The sequence below is a fragment of the Nerophis lumbriciformis genome, linkage group LG14 (assembly GCF_033978685.3).
Source record: "Nerophis lumbriciformis linkage group LG14, RoL_Nlum_v2.1, whole genome shotgun sequence".
Taxonomy (NCBI): Eukaryota; Metazoa; Chordata; class Actinopteri; order Syngnathiformes; family Syngnathidae; genus Nerophis; species Nerophis lumbriciformis.
In genome coordinates, this window is record NC_084561.2 from 43,815,521 (window position 1) to 43,836,472 (window position 20,952).

The 20,952-nt window shown below is 39.4% G+C and overlaps 1 protein-coding gene across 1 annotated transcript in view; it reads left to right on the top strand.

Moving 5' to 3' along the window:
* The first annotated feature begins 2,655 nt into the window (after positions 1-2,655).
* psmd1 (proteasome 26S subunit, non-ATPase 1) overlaps positions 2,656-20,952 on the top strand; it is a 64,310-nt gene continuing 46,013 nt past the window's right edge. The window contains exons 1-12 of the mRNA XM_061975486.2: positions 2,656-2,851; positions 12,298-12,341; positions 12,422-12,495; positions 13,094-13,263; positions 13,362-13,570; positions 13,667-13,810; positions 13,900-14,126; positions 15,539-15,599; positions 15,676-15,804; positions 19,876-19,964; positions 20,042-20,120; positions 20,232-20,405. Coding sequence (XP_061831470.1) covers positions 2,836-2,851; positions 12,298-12,341; positions 12,422-12,495; positions 13,094-13,263; positions 13,362-13,570; positions 13,667-13,810; positions 13,900-14,126; positions 15,539-15,599; positions 15,676-15,804; positions 19,876-19,964; positions 20,042-20,120; positions 20,232-20,405 — 1,416 coding nt within the window. The 5' untranslated portion in view covers positions 2,656-2,835. The remainder of the gene's footprint in view (positions 2,852-12,297; positions 12,342-12,421; positions 12,496-13,093; positions 13,264-13,361; positions 13,571-13,666; positions 13,811-13,899; positions 14,127-15,538; positions 15,600-15,675; positions 15,805-19,875; positions 19,965-20,041; positions 20,121-20,231; positions 20,406-20,952) is intronic.

The following is a 20,952-nucleotide window of genomic DNA, read 5'->3' on the forward strand; positions in this document are numbered from 1 at the left end:
TCACAGTCCACACTGTGGTGAGTTCAAGAACCGCCAAAATGAGTAGGACAAAACGATGTTCACCAAATACTCTCATCAGTGAAGCATACACACAAACATATTAAACAGTGGTAGTCAGGCCCGGCCCTAACCAATCTGGCGCCCTAGGCAAGATTTTAGGTGGTGCCCCCCCACATCGGCAGTGAAGTGTATATACTCACAAGAAACCGAATAGCTTTGTCTTTGACCTTTTTTTTTACTTAAAGAAAGCAAATGAACAATCAGAATAGTTAACAAGATAAACAAAAATATGAATAAATAAATGAATGCAAAAAATAAAAAATGAATATATGAAATACAATATTTTTTTACATACATATTGCTTAATTAACATTAATGATGTGCACTTTAACAACTAGGCTTACAACTATACCTAATATATAAAGGGGTGGAAAAGTGACTATTACCTGCAGGGCAAACATTAGCTAACCAGAAGGCAATAACAATGTAAACAAAAAACACCTGCTTAAAAGATCTAATACAAATGTCCCTGGGGAATGTAAGGTGGGAGTACTGTAATTACCTAACGTTACATTATATTATTTTCCACAACAATTTAGCCCCCTCCACAATATTAACCCGACGTTAAAACAGAACTAGCTATTTATTGATTAGCAATTGCCGAATCATGTAACATTAGCTTAATGCTAAAAAGCCAGGTTACTATCACATTCTGTAACAGACAAATAATTTCATGTAGGCTAACGTCAGGCCCGGCCCTAACCAATCTGGCGCCCTAGGCAAGATTTTAGGTGGTGCCCCCCCACATCGGCAGTGAAGTGTATATACTCACAAGAAACCGAATAGCTATGTCTTTGACCTTTTTTTTTACTTAAAGAAAGCAAATTAACAATCAGAATAGTTAACAAGATAAACAAAAATATGAATAAATAAATGAATGCAAAAAATAAAAAATGAATATATGAAATACAATACTTTTTACATACATATTGCTTAATTAACATTAATGATGTGCACTTTAACAACTAGGCTTACAACTATACCTAATATATAAAGGGGTGGAAAAGTGACTATTACCTGCAGGGCAAACATTAGCTAACCAGAAGGCAATAACAATGTAAACAAAAAACACCTGCTTAAAAGATCTAATACAAATGTCCCTGGGGAATGTAAGGTGGGAGTACTGTAATTACCTAACGTTACATTATTATTTTCCACAACAATTTAGCCCCCTCCACAATATTAACCCGACGTTAAAACAGAACTAGCTATTTATTGATTAGCAATTGCCGAATCATGTAACATTAGCTTAATGCTAAAAAGCCAGGTTACTATCACATTCTGTAACAGACAAATAATTTCATGTAGGCTAACGTCAGGCCCGGCCCTAACCAATCTGGCGCCCTAGGCAAGATTTTAGGTGGTGCCCCCCCACATCGGCAGTGAAGTGTATATACTCACAAGAAACCGAATAGCTTTGTCTTTGACCTTTTTTTTTTACTTAAAGAAAGCAAATTAACAATCAGAATAGTTAACAAGATAAACAAAAATATGAATAAATAAATGAATGCAAAAAATAAAAAATGAATATATGAAATACAATATTTTTTACATACATATTGCTTAATTAACATTAATGATGTGCACTTTAACAACTAGGCTTACAACTATACCTAATATATAAAGGGGTGGAAAAGTGACTATTACCTGCAGGGCAAACATTAGCTAACCAGAAGGCAATAACAATGTAAACAAAAAACACCTGCTTAAAAGATCTAATACAAATGTCCCTGGGGAATGTAAGGTGGGAGTACTGTAATTACCTAACGTTACATTATTATTTTCCACAACAATTTAGCCCCCTCCACAATATTAACCCGACGTTAAAACAGAACTAGCTATTTATTGATTAGCAATTGCCGAATCATGTAACATTAGCTTAATGCTAAAAAGCCAGGTTACTATCACATTCTGTAACAGACAAATAATTTCATGTAGGCTAACGTTACCTACCTGCTACCTCTGTCTTTTCTCGTTTCTCCTCCTCTTCTTTTCTCTTATTTCTTCCCTTGGCACCTGACAGTTTTGGCCGTTTTGACATCTTGTGTTGATTTTTTGATGTGGTGACGTCCAAAAAGAGTCATGATACGGGAAGGGAGGGGGCACACAGTGCGCGGGGGGGGGCGTAATGTTGTAAAAAATAATATTTCTATTATATAGGCTTTACTTTGCATTTGGTAGTTCTAACGATTGGGAAGGTTTGTGTCATGTTTTGTCCTCAAACAAAAAACATACTAAAACTAAAATGTCCCCCATCTTTTTCCATTTTAAATCATTTTTTAAAAATGCTCCAGAGAGCCACCAAACCGCCGGGTTGCTGACCACCGGACTAGAAAGTGCATGAGACGAAATGTACTTTATAACGTTTTTTCCAACTACAATTATTCAAAAGTATTGCACTGACCTCAAGCGGAGAGCGAACGAAGCTGATTTACGAGAGGGTACTTGTGGAAACGCCTGATTAATTTATTAGGCATATTTCCATAGTTTGTGTTACTTTTCAACATTTTATAATCAAGTGAGTATATGTAAAATTAGTATACATCATATAACATTTATTTGATTTATCGCGTTCGTCGTTTTTGGACAGGCTCAAGGAAGGGCAGCAATGTGGGAGGGGACCTCCGGCTTTGTCAGAGAGAAGTTAGCAGCAGGTTAGCTACGTCACTGTAGTGCATTTCCGAATACATCTTTTTACTACAGTATAAACTTTCTCACCGAGTTCCATCCTTGGAACCTTCAAGTCGGAATAGAGGAGGAAGCAGCAGGTCAACTATGATAACGTCTGCTGGTAAGTGGTCGGAAGCAACGTTATTGTATAGCTGCTAGTACCGAGCTAGCTCCCATTGATTTAGCTGAGTCACAGACGACCACTGGCAGTTAGCATTTAGCGTACACGTTAAATACAGTTTAACATTTAGCGTATATAGTTTTAAAGCTTTAAATACACTCAGCTGTTAACGTAAATATGTCTTGTAAAGCCTTACATGTGTACAAAATGCGTCACTGTAGAACGATGGCATATACGTTAGCAGTGTTTTTCAACCACTGTGCCGCGGCACACTTGTTTTTTTTATTTTAATTTTTATTTATTTATTTTATTTTTACAAACCTTTATTTATAAATTTCAACATTTACAAAACAGTTGAGAAATAATAATCAAAGTAAGTACAAAAACTAGAGATGTGCCGATATCATCGGCCGATAAATGCTTTAGATATGTAATATCGGAAATGATCGGTATCGTTTTTTTAATATTATCGGTATCGGTTTTATTTGTATTTTTTTTTTTTTAATTAAATCAACATAATAAACACAAGATACACCTACAATTAGTGCACCAACCCAACTCAGCTACAATCGGGCGGAAGGCGGCGTACACCCTGGACAAGTCGCCAACTCATCGCAGGGTTCATTTAATAGTTAAACAAATTTACATTATTGCAATCAGTTGATAAAACATTGTCCTTTACAATTATAAAAGCTTTTTACAAAAATCTACTACTCTGCTTGCATGTCAGCAGACTGGGGTAGATCCTGCTGAAATCCTATGTATTGAATGAATAGAGAATCCTTTTGAATCGGGAAAAAATCGTTTTGGATCGAGAATCGTGTTGAATTGAGAAAAAAAAATCGATTTTCAATCGAATCGTGACCCCAAGAATCGATATTGAATCGAATCGTGGGACACCCAAAGATTCACAGCCCTAATCAATACAGTCTGCAAGGGATACAGTCCGTAAGCACACATGATTGTGCGTGCTGCTGGTCCACTAATAGTACTAACCTTTAACAGATAATTTTACTCATTTTCATTAATTACTAGTTTCTATGTAACTGTTTTTATATTGTTTTACTTTATTTTTTTATTCAAGAAAATGTTTTTAATTTATTTATCTTTTATTTTATTATTTTTTAACCATACCTGGTTGTCCAAATTAGGCATAATAATGTGTTCATTCCACGACTCTATATATCGGTATCGGTTGATATCGGTATCGGTAATTAAAGAGTTAGACAATATCGGGATATCGGCAAAAAGCCATTATCGGACATCCCTAACAAAAGCAGTACAAAACAGCGCCAGGGGGTTGTAAATTCAAAGTAACTAAAATAGAATGCAAAATATATATATATATATATATATATATATATATATATATATATATATATATATATATATATATATACAGTGGGGCAAAAAAGTATTTAGTCAGCCACCGATTGTGCAAGTTCTCCCATTTAAAATGATGACAGATGTCTATAATTTTCATCAAAGGTACACTTCAACTGTGAGAGACAGAATGTGAAAAAAAAATCCAGGAATTCACATTGTAGGAATTTTAAAGAATTTATTTGTAAATTATGGTGGAAAATAAGTATTTGGTCACTTCAAACAAGGAAAATCTCTGGCTCTCACAGACCTGTAACTTCTTCTTTAAGAAGCTCTTCTGTCCTCCACTCGTTACCTGTAGTAATGGTACCTTTTTGAACTTGTTATCTGTATAAAAGACACCTGTCCACAACCTCAAACAGTCAGACTCCAAACTCCACTATGGCCAAGACCAAAGAGCTGTCGAAGGACACCAGGAAAATAATTGTAGATCTGCACCAGACTGTGAAGAGTAAATCTACAATAGGCAAGCAGCTTGGTGTGAAAAAATCAACTGTGGGAGCAATTATCAGAAAATGGAAGACATACAAGACCACTGATAATCTCCCTCGATCTGGGGCTCCACGCAAGATCTCATCCCGTGGGGTCAAAATGATCATGAGAACGGTGAGTAAAAATCCCAGAACCACACGGGGGGACCTGGTGAATGACCTGCAGAGAGCTGGGACCAAAGTAACAAAGGTTACCATCAGTAACACACTACGCCGACAGGGAATCAAATCCTGCAGGGCCAGACGTGTCCCCCTGCTTAAGCCAGTGCATGTCCAGGCCCGTCTGAAGTTTGCCAGAGAGCACGTGGATGATACAGCAGAGGATTGGGAGAATGTCATGTGGTCAGATGAAACCAAAATAGAACTTTTTGGTATAAACTCAACTCGTCGTGTTTGGAGGAAGAAGAATACTGAGTTGCATCCCAAGAACACCATACCTACTGTAAAGCATGGGGGTGGAAACATCATGCTTTGGGGCTGTTTTTCTGCTAAGAGGACAGGCCGACTGATCCGTGTAAGGAAAGAATGAATGGGGCCATGTATCGTGAGATTTTGAGCCAAAACCTCCTTCCATCAGTGAGAGCTTTGAAGATGAAACGTGGCTGGGTCTTCCAGCATGACAATGATCCCAAACACACCGCCCGGGCAACGAAGGAGTGGCTCCGTAAGAAGCATTTGAAAGTCCTGGAGTGGCCTAGCCAGTCTCCAGACCTCAACCCCATAGAAAATCTGTGGAGGGAGTTGAAAGTCCGTGTTGCTCGGCGACAGCCCCAAAACATCACTGCTCTCGAAAAGATCTGCATGGAGGAATGGGCCAAAATACCAGCTACTGTGTGTGCAAACCTGGTAAAGATCTATAGTAATCGTTTGACCTCTGTTATTGCCAACAAAGGTTATATTACAAAGTATTGAGTTGAATTTTTGTTATTGACCAAATACTTATTTTCCACCATAATTTACAAATAAATTCTTTAAAAATCCTACAATGTGAATTCCTGGATTTTTTCCCCACATTCTGTCTTTCACAGTTGAAGTGTACCTATGATGAAAATTACAGACCTCTGTCATCATTTTAAGTGGGAGAACTTGCACAATCGGTGGCTGACTAAATACTTTTTTGCCCCACTGTATATATATATATATATATATATATATATATATATATATATATATATATATATATATATAACAAAGTGCAAAGCCATAGGCTCACTCAATTTCAGTAAATAACTTAAATTTGGAAAACAGCATCATTGTTTTCACAGCTTTCTGGTTGTTAGAGCAGTGGTTCTTAACCTGGGTTTGATCGAACCCTAGGGGTTCGGTGAGGCGGCCTCAGGGGGTCGGCGGAGCCTCTGCCACGGAGGTTAAGATACATCCGACTTATCGTGTAAATAAAAACTTCTCCCTATCAGCGTATTATGGACCCAACAATGTCCCCCCTAATTTTCCATCTGATTTGCAGGTTGTTTGATTGATCGATTTAAACTTTTACGAGCAGATTGCAAAGGAAGAGAATACATTATATGAAACAGTACAGGTTACACAGTATACAGTACATATTCCGTACCATTGACCACTAAATGGTAAGACCCGAATACGTTTTTCAACTTGTTTTAAGTCGGGGTCCACGTTAAACAATTCATGGTAATGTGTGTAAGGTGTGTCATTTGTTGTGAGTTTATGCACTGTGTTGGTTTTATTGTTTGAACAAGGTGATGTTCATGCACCAGTAAAAAAACATATCACTTTTTCTTGAATTTGAAAAAAAATAATTATTTTTAATTTTTCACTAAAGAAGGGTTTGGTGAAGGCGCATAAGAAACTGGTGGGGTTCGGTACCTCCAAAAAGGTTAAGAACCACTGTGTTAGAGGTAGAGAGTGTTTTAACGTAGAGTTCTAATTCTTTTTTAAAGACACTAAAAACAGGTCGGGTATTGAGAAAATTACATTTATGACTATAAAACTTAGCCAATAGTATAATGAGGTTGCAAAGGTAAAATTGCCGCGGCACACTAGTGTGTCTTGAGATACAGTCTTGTGTGCCGTGGGAGATTATTTAATTTCACCGATTTGGGTTGAAAATATTTTTTGCAAACCAGTAATTATAGTCTGCAATTGATGTGTTGTTGTTGAGTGTCGGTGCTGTCTAGAGTTCAGCAGAGTAACCGTGTAGCTAATTGCTTTTTAGATGTCGGAAACAGCGGGAGGCAGTGTGCAGGTAAAAAGGTGTTTAATGCTCAAACCACAAATAAACAAAAGGTGAGTGCCCCCTAAGAAAAGGCATTGAAGTTTAGGGAAGGCTATGCAGAACGAAACTACAACTGAACTGGCTACACAGTAAATAAATAATGGGTTGTACTTGTATAGCGCTTTTCTACCTTCAAGGTACTCAAAGCGCTTTGACACTACTTCCACATTTACCCATTCACACACACATTCACACACTGATGGAGGGAGCTGCCATGCAAGGCGCTAACCAGCACCCATCAGGAGCAAGGGTGAAGTGTCTTGCTCAGGACACAACGGACATGACGAGGTTGGTACTAGGTGGGGATTGAACCAGGGACCCTCGGGTCGCGCACGGCCATTCTCCCACTGCGCCACGCCGTCCCAGTATAAACAAAAACAGAATGCTGGACGACAGCAAAGACTTACTGTGGAGCAAAGATGGCTTCCACAATGTACATCCAAACATGACATGACAATCAACAATTTCCCCACAAAGAAGGATTAAAACAACTGAAATATTCTCGATTGCTAAAACAAAGTAGATGTGGGAAATATCGCTCAAAGGAAGACATGAAACTGCTACAGGAAAATACCAAAAAAAAAGAGAAAAAGCCACCAAAATAGGAGCGCAAGACAAGAACTAAAACACTACACTCAGGAAAACAGCAAACAAGTCCAAATAAGTCAGGGTGTGATGTGACAGGTGGTGACAGTACACCTACTTTGAGACGAGAGCTATAGTGATGCATGCTTGGTTATGCTTTAAAGTCCTACCCAACAATTGCGACAACAACTTTTTACTGTCAACTGAGTTTCGTTTTTTTAATGATTTCTGCTGGTGGTGTGCCTCTGCATTTTTTCAACGCTAAAAATGTGCCTTGGCTCAAAAAAGGTTGAAAAACACTGCGTTAGGGCAAAAGTCGTGTTAGTTGATTATAGAATGCACCAGTTCGAAGTTGGCTTCTACGCCTGTCCAATTTGTCGAGGTCAAAATTCGGGAGGGATAAACAAAGGCAGTAGCTGTGGGGGACGACCCCCTGGGCGACCGGTGCAATGGATGTGGAGTGGATCTAGTTAATGGTGTAAGAGTCCAGTCCATAGTGGATCTAACATAATAGTGAGAGTCCAGTCCATAAGTGGATCTAACATAATAGTGTAAGAGTCCAGTCCATAGTGGATCTAACATGATAGTGAGAGTCAAGTCCATAGTGGATCTAACATAATAGTGTAAGAGTCCAGTCCATAGTGGATCTAACATAATAGTGTGAGAGTCCAGTCCATAGTGGATCTAACATAATAGTGAGAGTCCAGTCCATAGTGGATCTAACATAATAATGTAAGAGTCCAGTCCATAGTGGATCTAACATAATAGTGTGAGAGTCCAGTCCATAGTGGATCTAACATAATAGTGAGAGTCCAGTCCATAGTGGATCTAACATAATAGTGAGAGTCCAGTCCATAGTGGATTTAGCATAATAGTGAGAGTCCAGTCCATAGTGGATCTAACATAATATTGTGAGAGTCCAGTCCATAGTGGATTTAACATAATATTGTGAGAGTCCAGTCCATAGTGGATCTAACATAATATTGTGAGAGTCCAGTCCATAGTGGATCTAACATAATAGTGTGAGAGTCCAGTCCTTAGTGGGGCCAGCAGGAGATAATCTTGAGTGGAGACAGGTCAGCAGCGCAGAGACGTCATCAACTGATGCACAGATAGATGAGTGGTCCACCCCGGGTCCCGACTTTGAACAGCTGGCGCCTCATCTGTGGTCACCTAATAACCTTTCCACGCAGGAGAGGGGGGCAAAGCAGAAAAGAGACGGCAGATCAACTGGTATAAAAGGGGGGTCAATTTACAGGTTAGAGGATACAAATTAGTTTTAAGATAGGACTTGAAAGCTTCTACTGAGGTAGCATCTCTAACTGTTACCAGGAGGGCATTCCAGAGTACTGGAGCCCGAACAGAAAACGCTATATAACCCGCTGACTTTTTTTGGGGCCCTGGGAATCACTAAATAAGCCGGAGTTCTTGAACAAAGATTTCTGTCCGGGACATATGGTACAATACAATCAGCAAGATAAGATGGAGCTAGACCCTTTAGTATTTTGTACGTAAGTAGTAAAACCTTAAAGTCGCATAGTATAGTGAATAGTAGGATATATATTTCTGATTTTTTCGTTTGTTCCATGTCGTGTATATTCTTTGAGCAGTCTGTTGAAAATAAAACAACATTTAATTTACCAATAATTATTCTTTAAGCAGTCTGTTAAAAAAAATAAAACAAAACTACTGCAACTATAATTATTTTTAGCTATCGCATCAAAATAAATGATGTCAGAATCAGAATAGTTTTTATTGCCATTGTTTGAGTGTGCCAAGTATTTTAGATACATGCAAAATTGTGTCGGAAACTTATTATATTAAATATTGCTAAATAAAATGACCAGGTATGTGACAGCTAGATATTGGTGAAAAAACAAACAAACATTCATGTAGCTAAAATGTGGTGATCTCACCATATGGTATCATCAAAATACAAACATTAAGGAAATCTGACCTGTTGTGAAATAACTGTAACCCTTGCCTTCTTTGTAACTTTGAAGCATTCTTGTGTCCATGTTTGTAACTCCAAGGTACATGCCTGTATCAAAGTACATGTTTGTAAGACCAAGGTACATGCCTGTATCAAAGTACATGTTTGTAACTAAGGCTGCAGCTAACGATTATTTTTCTATCGATTAATCTATAGATTATTTTTTTCGATTAATCGGTTAATCTATAGATTATTTTTTTCGATTAATCTATAGATTATTTTTCCTTTTACCGATTATTTTTTTAATTTAAAATGAAGATGAAAAAATAAATGTAGGCCAGTTTTTTCAAAAGGCATGGCTTTTATTTACAAAAAAAAAAAGTATGGCCACTCAGTCAACATTGACAACATGACAAAATATTCTGTAACAATGTAAACATTTAAAACTTTTAACATTTAACAAAATTAAAAGTAGCTTATTTGCTTTTTAATGTGCAAATATAAAAGTAAACATCCAGTGCAATCTTAATATTCTGCAAAGTATAAGCATTTCAAAAGTAAAAGTATTGCTTATTTGCTAAAATGTGCAAAAATAAAGATAAACATCCAATACAAAAAAGTGCAAAACGAAATATTCTGTAACAGTGTAAACATTTCAACAAAAGTAAAAGTATTGCTTATTTTGCTTAATAACACAACAATGATAGTATGATTAAAGTGAAAGTTAATTGTTGGTTTGTACATAGTATATGTAACTGTTAATGTTGTAAAAGGTATTTGCACAACTAATTAACGTTAGTGTTAAAGAGGAGCGCATCTTTGTAAACACTGAACAGGCACGCCAAACGCGCCTCTCAGAGCGAAACAGTGTTTTAGTTTATGAATTTACAACGCAGATACAAATGACACATTCATCTTTTTGTGTAATGATGACAACGTATACTCACGCGGACGATTGACTAGTTGATGGTGATGGCAAGAACGCTGTCGGGTGTTTTCTTTTCAAATGTTCGTTTATAGCCGTTGTGCATACAACAACATTATTAGCAGAGGTGGGTAGAGTAGCCAAAAATTGTACTCAAGTAAGAGTACTGTTACTTTAGAGATTTATTACTCAAGTAAAAGTAAGGAGTAGTCACCCAAATATTTACTTGAGTAAAAGTAAAAAGTATATTGTGAAAAATATACTCAAGTACTGAGTAACTGATGAGTAACATACACACATATATATATATATATATATATACACATATATATACATACATTGATATATACAGTATATAATTTATGTTTATTTATTTTGCCGTTTTTGTTTACATGTTAAAGGTGTTTTAATGAATATACATGCATGTTTAACACATATAGATTCCTTTCTTTCATGAAGACAAGAATATAAGTTGGTGTATTACCTGATTCTGATGACTTGCATTGATTGTAAACAGACAGTATTGCTTATAACGTCCACGTTTTCAAATGGAGGAGAAAAAAAGTTCCTCCTTTCTGTCTAATACCACATGAAAGTGGTTGGTTTTTGGTATCTTATTTGTCCAGCTTCCATATTTGTTTTTATACACTTTACAAGAAATAAATTGGCGGCAAACTCCGTAGCTTGCTAGCTTGTTTGCGCTGGCTTTCGGAGACTCTTATTTTGAAAGCGCGGCGCGATGGAGCGGCACTTTTATTGTGAAGACAGGAACTGTGCAGTCAGTCTTTAGGCTTTTGACGAGATGTACGGTTGGTTAAAAAGTAGTCTTTTTTCCTTCACACTTTTGATTGATTGATTGAAACTTTTATTAGTAGATTGCACAATACAGTACATATTCCGTACAATTGACCACTAAATGGCAACACCCCAATACGTTTTTCAACTTGTTTAAGTCAGGTCATGTGACCGCCTGGCTCTGTTTGATTGGTCCAACGTCACCAGTGACTGCATCTGATTGGTGGAACGGAGTGACACGTCACCAGTAAGGCAGGCACTTTGAAGGTCTGTCTGACAGACCAAAACAAACAAAGCGTGCATTAACAGATCGATAAAAATTAGTAGCGAGTAGCGAGCTGAATGTAGATAAAAGTAGCGGAGTAAAAGTAGCGTTTCTTCTTAGGCCGTTTATTGAAATACTCCCACACTTTTAACGACTTTTGGCTTGCTTTTTTCCCCTCGCTCGCACCGCTCGCATCGTCTGCTTTGCGCTCCGCCATGACGGTAGTGTGACGTAAATATGCGACGCGTCGAAGCACAAAAACGGCGTCGACGTATTTACGTAACCGATGACGACTACGTCGACGCGTCGTTTCAGCCCTATTTGTAACACCAAGGTACATTATTATTTCCGGATGCCTTTCGTCCACAACGACGCAAATGGTCTTTCAGTGAGTCAACACTCCGTCGCATAAAATATTCAATGTCGACATTGACTTCCAAATCAGCACCACTCGCTAATAAGGAAGCAATTTTCTATGTTTGTTTATCCCTCTTGACCTTTGACCCGTCAAAAAAAAGAGTCTCGCGAGAACGAGCCCGCTGAATCCTCGAACTGGTCCATAGAGGAAAATATCCGTAACTGCATTTGTTCATGTTTCTTATTTCTTGGATGTATAATAGTCAATTAAAAAAAATATTTGCATCAACTTATGTTCACTTAATAATGTTGTTTACGTAATAGTCCTAAAGACATTTGTGAATTTGACACCTAAATGTAAGCACTGTTTCATAATATTGAAAAGCATGTGTTGATACAGCTTTTTAAAAAGTGCCGGAAACATTTATTTAATTTCACTTTAAATATACCTTTTTTTCTAGCTGGAATTATTTCCCTTCTTGATGAGGAGGAACCGCAGCTCAAGGTAAGCCATTGGAGCTCAGGTGCCTTAATGAAAAGTCCTGTCAAAAATATCAACGTGACAAATGTTATTTGTATTTGAAGGTGTTCGCGCTACAGAAGCTGGACTACCTTGTCAATGACTTCTGGGCTGAAATTTCAGGATCTGTTGACAAAATGTACGTAACACTGTTATGTTTGTACACCTTAATTCTTTAAGGGGTCATTAAAACACTTGATTGTGGTCTACAGAACCTGTAATGGTGTTTCTTTGGTCAAAATGTTGCATGGATTATGTTTTTCAGACCATCTTCAGTCTCTTCAGGGAGCGCCTTATTGTGGGCAGTTTAGTAGTTTTTAGCGCTTTCATATCAAGTCTACTAACAGATATAAGTTAGAACTGTACACTATATTCTAACATGCGCTACAGCGGAGGAATTTACCATGCATGTGCATGTACGAGCCAGTCTTCCCACAACAAGCAGATAGAAGCAAATAAGGAAGTTATTGACTACAACTTTCTCGTCGGGGAAACCACCCCCATTTATGGATGTATCCGCTGATGTAACTTAAACAAAATATGTCACAATTGTCTCAAATTCTAAACTAGTTTGGAAGAAGGTAAAATTGTTTTATAAATATCTTCGCCTTTCCTCAGTGGTTTGATTTGACATTTTTGGGACTTCTCGGGATCCCAAATAAACACAAACAGGTCCTAATAGGTATGAAAAATTGGCTTTGCACATTTGTTTCATGTGCTCTCTTTGTGCCCTGCAGCGAGGTTTTGTATGAAGATGAGACGTTCCGGAACAGAGAATTTGCCGCTCTGGTGGCCTCTAAGGTTTTCTATCATCTTGGTGCCTTTGAGGAATCTCTGAACTACGCGCTTGGTGCTGGAGATCTCTTCAATGTCACGGATGACTCCGAATATGTGGAAACCATCATTGGTAAGTGATGGCAGTTCTTTTATTGCAAATGTGTGGTGACAGGTTTATTGGCGTATTGCGTTTATTGGTCTTGATGCACTTTTTGTGTGTCTCGCCAGCCAAATGCATTGATCATTACACCAAGTTGCGTGTGGAGAATGCTGAGCTGCCAGAGGATGAAGAAAGGAAAAGTATCGATCCTCGCCTTGAGGGTATTGTCAATAAGATGTTTTTACGTTGCCTAAACGACCACAAGTACAAGCAGGCCATCGGCATTGCCTTGGAAACTCGACGCCTGGACATGTTTGAGAAGACCATCTTGGAATCGGTAACATTTGTCGTCCCTCACAGCTCAGATTTGAAGTATTTTCTTGAAAGTTGTGATGTTGAACTTTTGTTTTCTTCCCGGTGTCCTTGTATGCAGAATGACGTCAGTGGCCTTCTTGCTTACAGCCTGAAGGTGTGCATGTCCCTCATGCAGAACAAGAAGTTCCGCAATGAGGTACTGCGGGTTCTGGTCAAACTCTACATGAACTTGGAGAAGCCTGATTTCATCAATGTCTGTCAGGTAACCAGTAACCCTTCTCACCAGAACACTAGACATGCCTTAAAGGCAATTGTAGAGAATCTTTGCATTTTCTTTCCTCACTACTCTAGTGCCTGATATTCCTGGATGATCCTCAAGCTGTGAGTGACATCTTGGAGAAGTTGGTTAAGGAGGACAACCTACTGATGGCCTACCAGATCTGCTTCGACTTGTATGAAAGTGCCAGCCAGCAGTTCCTCTCCTCTGTCATACAAAACCTGAGAACTGTAGGAACACCTATCCCAGCAGTTCCTGGCTCCACAAATACAGGCACTGTTTCTGCTCCAGACAAAGAAAGGTGAGCACTGGCAAATACACAGTCATGGTGTATAGTACCGTATTTTCCGCACCATAAGCCGCCCCGTGTTATAAGCCGCGCCTTCAATGAATGGCATATTTCAAAACTTTGTCCACCTATAAGCCGCCCCGTGTTATAAGCCGCATCTAACTGCGCTACAGGGAATGTCAAAAAAACAGTCAGATAGGTCAGTTAAAACTTTATTAATATATTAAAAACCAGCGTTCTAACAACTCTGTTCACTCCCAAAATGTACGGTAATGTGCAAATGTGCAATCACAAACATAGTAAAATTCAAAATAGTGCAGAGCAATAGCAATAACTTAATGTTGCTCGAACGTTAATGTCACAACACACAAAATAAACATAACACTCACTTTCTGAAGTTATTCTTCATTCATAAATCCCTCGAATTCTTCTCCTACGGTGTCCGAATTAAAAAGTTGGGCGAATACGGTTCCAAAATGGCCGGCTCCGTCTCGTCGAAGTCATCAGAGTCAGTGTCGCTGTTGTTTTTCCAGCAGTTCCGTGAATCCTGCCTTCCGGAAAGCTCGGACCACAGTTGAGACCGAAATATCCGCCCAGGCATTTACGATCCACTGGCAGATGTTGGCGTATGTCGTCCGGCGCTGTCTCCCTGTCTTAGTGAATGTGTGTTCGCCTTCGGTCATCCATTGTTCCCACGCCGTTCGCAGTCATGCTTTAAATGCCTTGTTGACACCAATATCGAGCGGTTGGAGTTCTTTGGTTAATCCACCCGGAATGACGGCGAGTGTTGTATTTGTGTGCTTCACTTGTTTTTTGACACCATCTGTGATGTGGGCGCGCATGGAGTCGTATATCAACATGGACGGAGCTGCGTGAAAAAAGCCACCCGGCCTCTTCGCGTAAACTTCCCTTAACCACTCGCTCATCTTTTCTTCATCCATCCATCCCTTCGAGTTAGCTTTTATGATGACGCCGGCTGGAAAGTTCTCTTTTGGCAAGGTCTTCCTTTTGAATATCACCATGGGTGGAAGTTTCTGGCCATTAGCATGGCAAGCTAGAACCACAGTGTGTCGCTTAGTAGGAGCCATTTTGTGGTCTTTACAGATGTAAACACACAAAGGAAATGAAACGTAATACCCGCGCGCTTCTTCTTCTATGGGGGCGGGTGCTTACCTTGGCGGTTGCTTACCGTAGAAGAAGAAGCACTTCCTCTTCTACGGGGAAAAAAGATGGCGGCTGTTTACCGTAGTTGCGAGACCTAAACTTTATGAAAATGAATCTTAATATTAATCCATATATAAAGCGCACCGGGTTATAAGCCGCACTGTCAGCTTTTGAGTAAATTTGTGGTTTTTAGGTGCGGCTAATAGTGCGGAAAATACGGTAACTGAACCTTCCTGTGGAAATGCTTGGTGTTTTCTCAGTGATGCAATGGAGACCGACGACAAAGCTGGCAGCTCCCCTGCAGGAAAACAAGCAGATACGGTAAAGTCTTCTGCCATTCTTGTGAAAATGTGGTTTGCCCATAGAAGCATCATTTGGCTTCTCTTTGCTTTCTCAGAAAGAAGAGCCCAAAGACCAGAACGCCAAGATGATCAAAATCCTCAGCGGGGAGATGGCCATTGAGCTGCACTTGCAGTTCCTCATTCGAAACAACAACACTGACCTTATGATCCTCAAAAACACAAAGGTATTTCGGCTCAATGAATTGATAAAGGTCCGTCTGAATGGTTTTCAAAACTCCAATGGTTTGCCTACAAGTAATTGATCATGGTGCACTGCCATGGCCACGATAGAAAAACAAGCATTTTTTATGTTGCACATCTGATGCTTCTGTTTTTCAGTGGTGGGGAGGGAGAGGAGTTTGACATTTGTTTGTAAATAGACTAAATAAGCAGCACTTGCGCACACACACACACACACACACATATATATATATATATATATATATATATATATATACCGTATTTTCCGCACCATAAGGCGCCCTGGGTTATAAGCCGCGCCTTCAATGAACGGCATATTTCAAAACTTTGTCCACCTATAAGCCGCCCTGTGTTGTAAGCCGCATCTAACTGCGCTAAAGGAATGTCAAAAAAACAGTCAGATAGGTCAGTCAAACTTTAATAATATATTAAAACCAGCGTGATGTGGGCGCGCATGGAATCGTATATCAACATGGACAGAGCTGCGTGAAAAAAGCCACCCGGCCTCTTCGCGTAAACTTAAACTTACCTTAACCACTCGCTCATCTTTTCTTCATCCATCCCTTCGAGTTAGCTTTTATGATGACGCCGGCTGGAAAGGTCTCTTTTGGCAAGGTCTTCCTTTTGAATATCACCATGGGTGGAAGTTTCTGGCCATTAGCATGGCAAGCTAGAACCACAGTGAAGGATGACTTCTCATTCCCTGTGGTGCGAATATTCACCGTACGTGCTCCCGTTGTATCCACAGTGCGGTTCACAGGAATATCAGTTGCTGTGAAATAGTAATCCGTGTGCGGATGGAGAGATTGCGTCTTTTCATGAACCGGATCCCTGTCGCTTAGTAGGAGCCATTTTGTGGTCTTTACAGATGTAAACACACAAAGGAAATGAAACGTACGGTAATATCCGCGCGCTTTTTCTTCTTCTACGCGGGCGGGTGGTTGCTTACAGTAGAAGAAGAAGCGCTTCCTGTTCTATGGGGGCGGGTGCTTACCTTGGCGGTTGCTTGCGTAGAAGAAGAAGCGCTTCCTGTTCTACCGGGAAAAAAGATGGCGGCTGTTTACCGTAGTTACGAGACCGAAACTTTATGAAAATGAATCTTAATATTTATCCATATATAAAGCGCACCGGGTTATAAGGCGCACTGTCAGCTTTTGAGAAAATTTGTGGTTTTTAGGTGCGCCTTATAGTGCGGAAAATACGGTATAGGGTTTCCCTTTAATGTGAATGTTACGCTTCGCCAGAGCATTGTTATTACCGCCACACCTTGAAATTAAGGTTTGTTTTGTTTTTATTTAAAAACAAATTAAAGTAATGTAATATATTGTAGCCCCCTGAAGAAATTACACAAAGTCTGATGCCAATTTCAACTTTTATTACCAATCTTACGATAAAAACGGCACAATTCCTACACGTTTTATCTACGTGAGTCCACACTTCCTCATTCTCAGGTAATCACCATTCAGGTACGGACGGTGTGTTTGCAAACACGGGAAAAACTGACAACAAATCCAAACCACACAAACATAAAACATTAACATTAGCTGGTTGTTGCAGTATGAATTGATACATACATAGCCTATTGAGTGATGTACTGAAAACTTGACCACCGAAAAAATACTTTGATCACTGAAAACCGTGCTACTGAAACCGGATGTAAACAAAACGCACGCCATTATATGTATATATTGCCGATATACCCGCGTATACAGCCATCTACAACATGTGCATATATTGAGAGGACAGTGGTGGCTTTTAAGAAGAGAAAGTGAAGATGGATCAACAGCGCCAAGCAAGTGTGATGTCATACTCGCTGCAGCCCTCTTCTTTCGAAGTTAAGAGTCTCTAAACAAGACTATATTTTGTAATAACACCAGAAGAAAATGCTAGAATTTTTGCTTGTTGTTTTTAATCAAAAAAGTTATTAAAAGCCTATAGACACTTGAAAAAATGTCAAAAAAGCAGCAACAATTGACAATATGGAAAAACATGAAATATATGTCAATACTAATTAATAACAGATTTGTTTTTAATGTATGTACCGTATTTTCCGCACCATAAGGCGCCCTGGGTTATAAGCCGCGCCTTCAATGAACGGCATATTTCAAAACTTTGTCCACCTATAAGCCGCCCCGTGTTATAAGCCGCATCTAACTGCGCTAAAGGAATGTCAAAAAAACAGTCAGATAGGTCAGTCAAACTTTAATAATATATTAAAAACCAGCGTGATGTGGGCGCGCATGGAGTCGTATATCAACATGGACGGAGCTGCGTGAAAAAAGCCACCCGGCCTCTTCGCATAAACTTAACTTAACCACTCGCTCATCTTTTCTTCATCCATCCATCCTTTCGAGTTAGCTTTTATGATGACGCCGGCTGGAAAGGTCTCTTTTGGCAAGGTCTTCCTTTTGAATATCACCATGGGTGGAAGTTTCTGGCCATTAGCATGGCAAGCTAGAACCACAGTGAAGGATGACTTCTCATTCCCTGTGGTGCGAATATTCACCGTACGTGCTCCCGTTGTATCCACAGTGCGGTTCACAGGAATATCAAAAGTCAGTGGAACCTCGTCCATGTTGATAATGTTCTCTGGCCGGATCTTTTTTTCAGCTATCTTGTTTTTACAATATGCACGGAAAGTAGCCAGCTTTTCTTGAAAGTCTTTAGGCAGTTGCTGTGAAATAGTAGTCCGTGTGCGGATGTAGAGATTGCGTCTTTTCATGAACCAGAAACCTGTCGCTTAGTAGGAGCCATTTTGTGGTCTTTACAGATGTAAACACACAATGGAAATGAAACGTAATATCCGCGCGCTTCTTCTTCTTCTACGCGGGCGGGTGGTTGCTTACAGTAGAAGAAGAAGCGCTTCCTGTTCTATGGGGGCGGTTGCTTGCGTAGAAGAAGAAGCACTTCCTCTTCTACGGGGAAAAAAGATGGCGGCTGTTTACCGTAGTTGCGAGACCGAAACTTTATGAAAATGAATCTTAATATTAATTCATATATAAAGCGCACCGGGTTATAAGGCGCACTGTCAGCTTTTGAGAAAATTTGTGGTTTTTAGGTGCGCCTTATAGTGCGGAAAATACGGTAATATAATATATTGTAGCCCCCTGAAGAAATTACACAAAGTCTGATGCCAATTTTAACTTTTATTACCAATCTTACGATAAAAACGGCACGATTCCTACACGTTTTATCTACGTGAGTCCACACTTCCTCATTCTCAGGTAATCACCATTCAGTTACGGACGGTGTGTTTGCAAACACGGGAAAAACTGACAACAAATCCAAACCACACAAACATAAAACATTAACATTAGCTGGTTGTTGCAGTATGAATTGATACATGCATAGCCTATTGAGTGATGTACTGAAAACTTGACCACCGAAAAAATACTTTGATCACTGAAAACCGTGCTACTGAAACCGGATGTAAACAAAACGCACGCCATTATATGTATATATTGCCGATATACCCGCGTATACAGCCATCTACAACATGTGCATATATTGAGAGGACAGTGGTGGCTTTTAAGAAGAGAAAGTGAAGATGGAGCAACAGCGCCAAGCAAGTGTGATGTCATACTCGCTGCAGCCCTCTTCTTTCGAAGTTAAGAGTCTCTAAACAAGACTATATTTTGTAATAACACCAGAAGAAAATGCTAGAATTTTTGCTTGTTGTTTTTAATCAAAAAAGTTATTAAAAGCCTATAGACACTTGAAAAAATGTCAAAAAAGCAGCAACAATTGACAATATGGCAAAACATGAAAGATATGTCAATACTAATTAATAACAGATTTGTTTTTAATGTATGAATACATTTTTTGAGCCGTTTGAAAGAAAATCATCATCATAGCAAATTACTCTGACGTCATAGTGACCACGCCCCCGCCGCCACAGGTATCTTGGCAGTTTAGGGGAAACCCTGCAATATGCCTCAGAATTCTCCAAATGCTGTTTTCAGTGCAGTGAAGCAATTTACAAGCCAACATGCATACAAGAATGCACTTGTACATAATCTAACTTTGTCATGTACAAAAATCTGCACTCATTTCAGGATGCGGTCCGAAATTCAGTGTGCCACACGGCGACAGTCATAGCCAACTCTTTCATGCACACAGGCACCACAAGTGACCAGTTCCTCAGGTGAGCATTTTATATGTACCCTGATAAAAATGCCTACCACTAGTGCCTATTTGAGATAATGTGTCTTTGATTTCCAGAGAGAACCTTGAATGGCTTGCAAGAGCCACCAACTGGGCAAAATTCACAGCCACAGCAAGTCTAGGTGTCATTCACAAGGTCTGTCACAGCGACACAAGCTTCTCAGTATATCAATATATGTGTGATCAGTAGAAATTTAAAAAAGCTACATTACATGCTGTTAATTCTTTCATCTTATTTCTTTCTTAGGGCCATGAAAAAGAGGCGCTTCAGTTAATGGCTACGTACCTGCCAAAGGACACGTCGCCTGGCTCTGCCTACCAGGAGGGTGGAGGTCTATATGCGCTTGGCCTCATCCATGCTAATCATGGTGGAGACATCATTGACTACCTGCTCAGTCAGCTGAAAAATGCCAGCAATGATGTAAGTTGATGGTACTTATTGCGATTAAATCACATTGTGTCCGTATTTAACTTGTCAGTAATCACGTTAAATAGCATATACGTTTTTTTAATTAGGTACCGTATTTTCCGCACCATAAGGCGCCCTGGGTTATAAGCCGCGCCTTCAATGAACGGCATATTTCAAAACTTTGTCCACCTATAAGCCGCCCCGTGTTGTAAGCCGCATCTAACTGCGCTAAAGGAATGTCAAAAAAACAGTCAAATAGGTCAGTCAAACTTTAATAATATATTAAAACCAGCGTGATGTGGCATGGAATCGTATATCAACATGGACGAAGCTGCGTGAAAAAAGCCACCCGGCCTCTTCGCGTAAACTTAAACTTACCTTAACCACTCGCTCATCTTTTCTTCATCCATCCCTTCGAGTTGGCTTTTATGATGACGCCGGCTGGAAAGGTCTCTTTTGGCAAGGTCTTCCTTTTGAATATCACCATGGGTGGAAGTTTCTGGCCATTAGCATGGCAAGCTAGAACCACAGTGAAGGATGACTTCTCATTCCCTGTGGT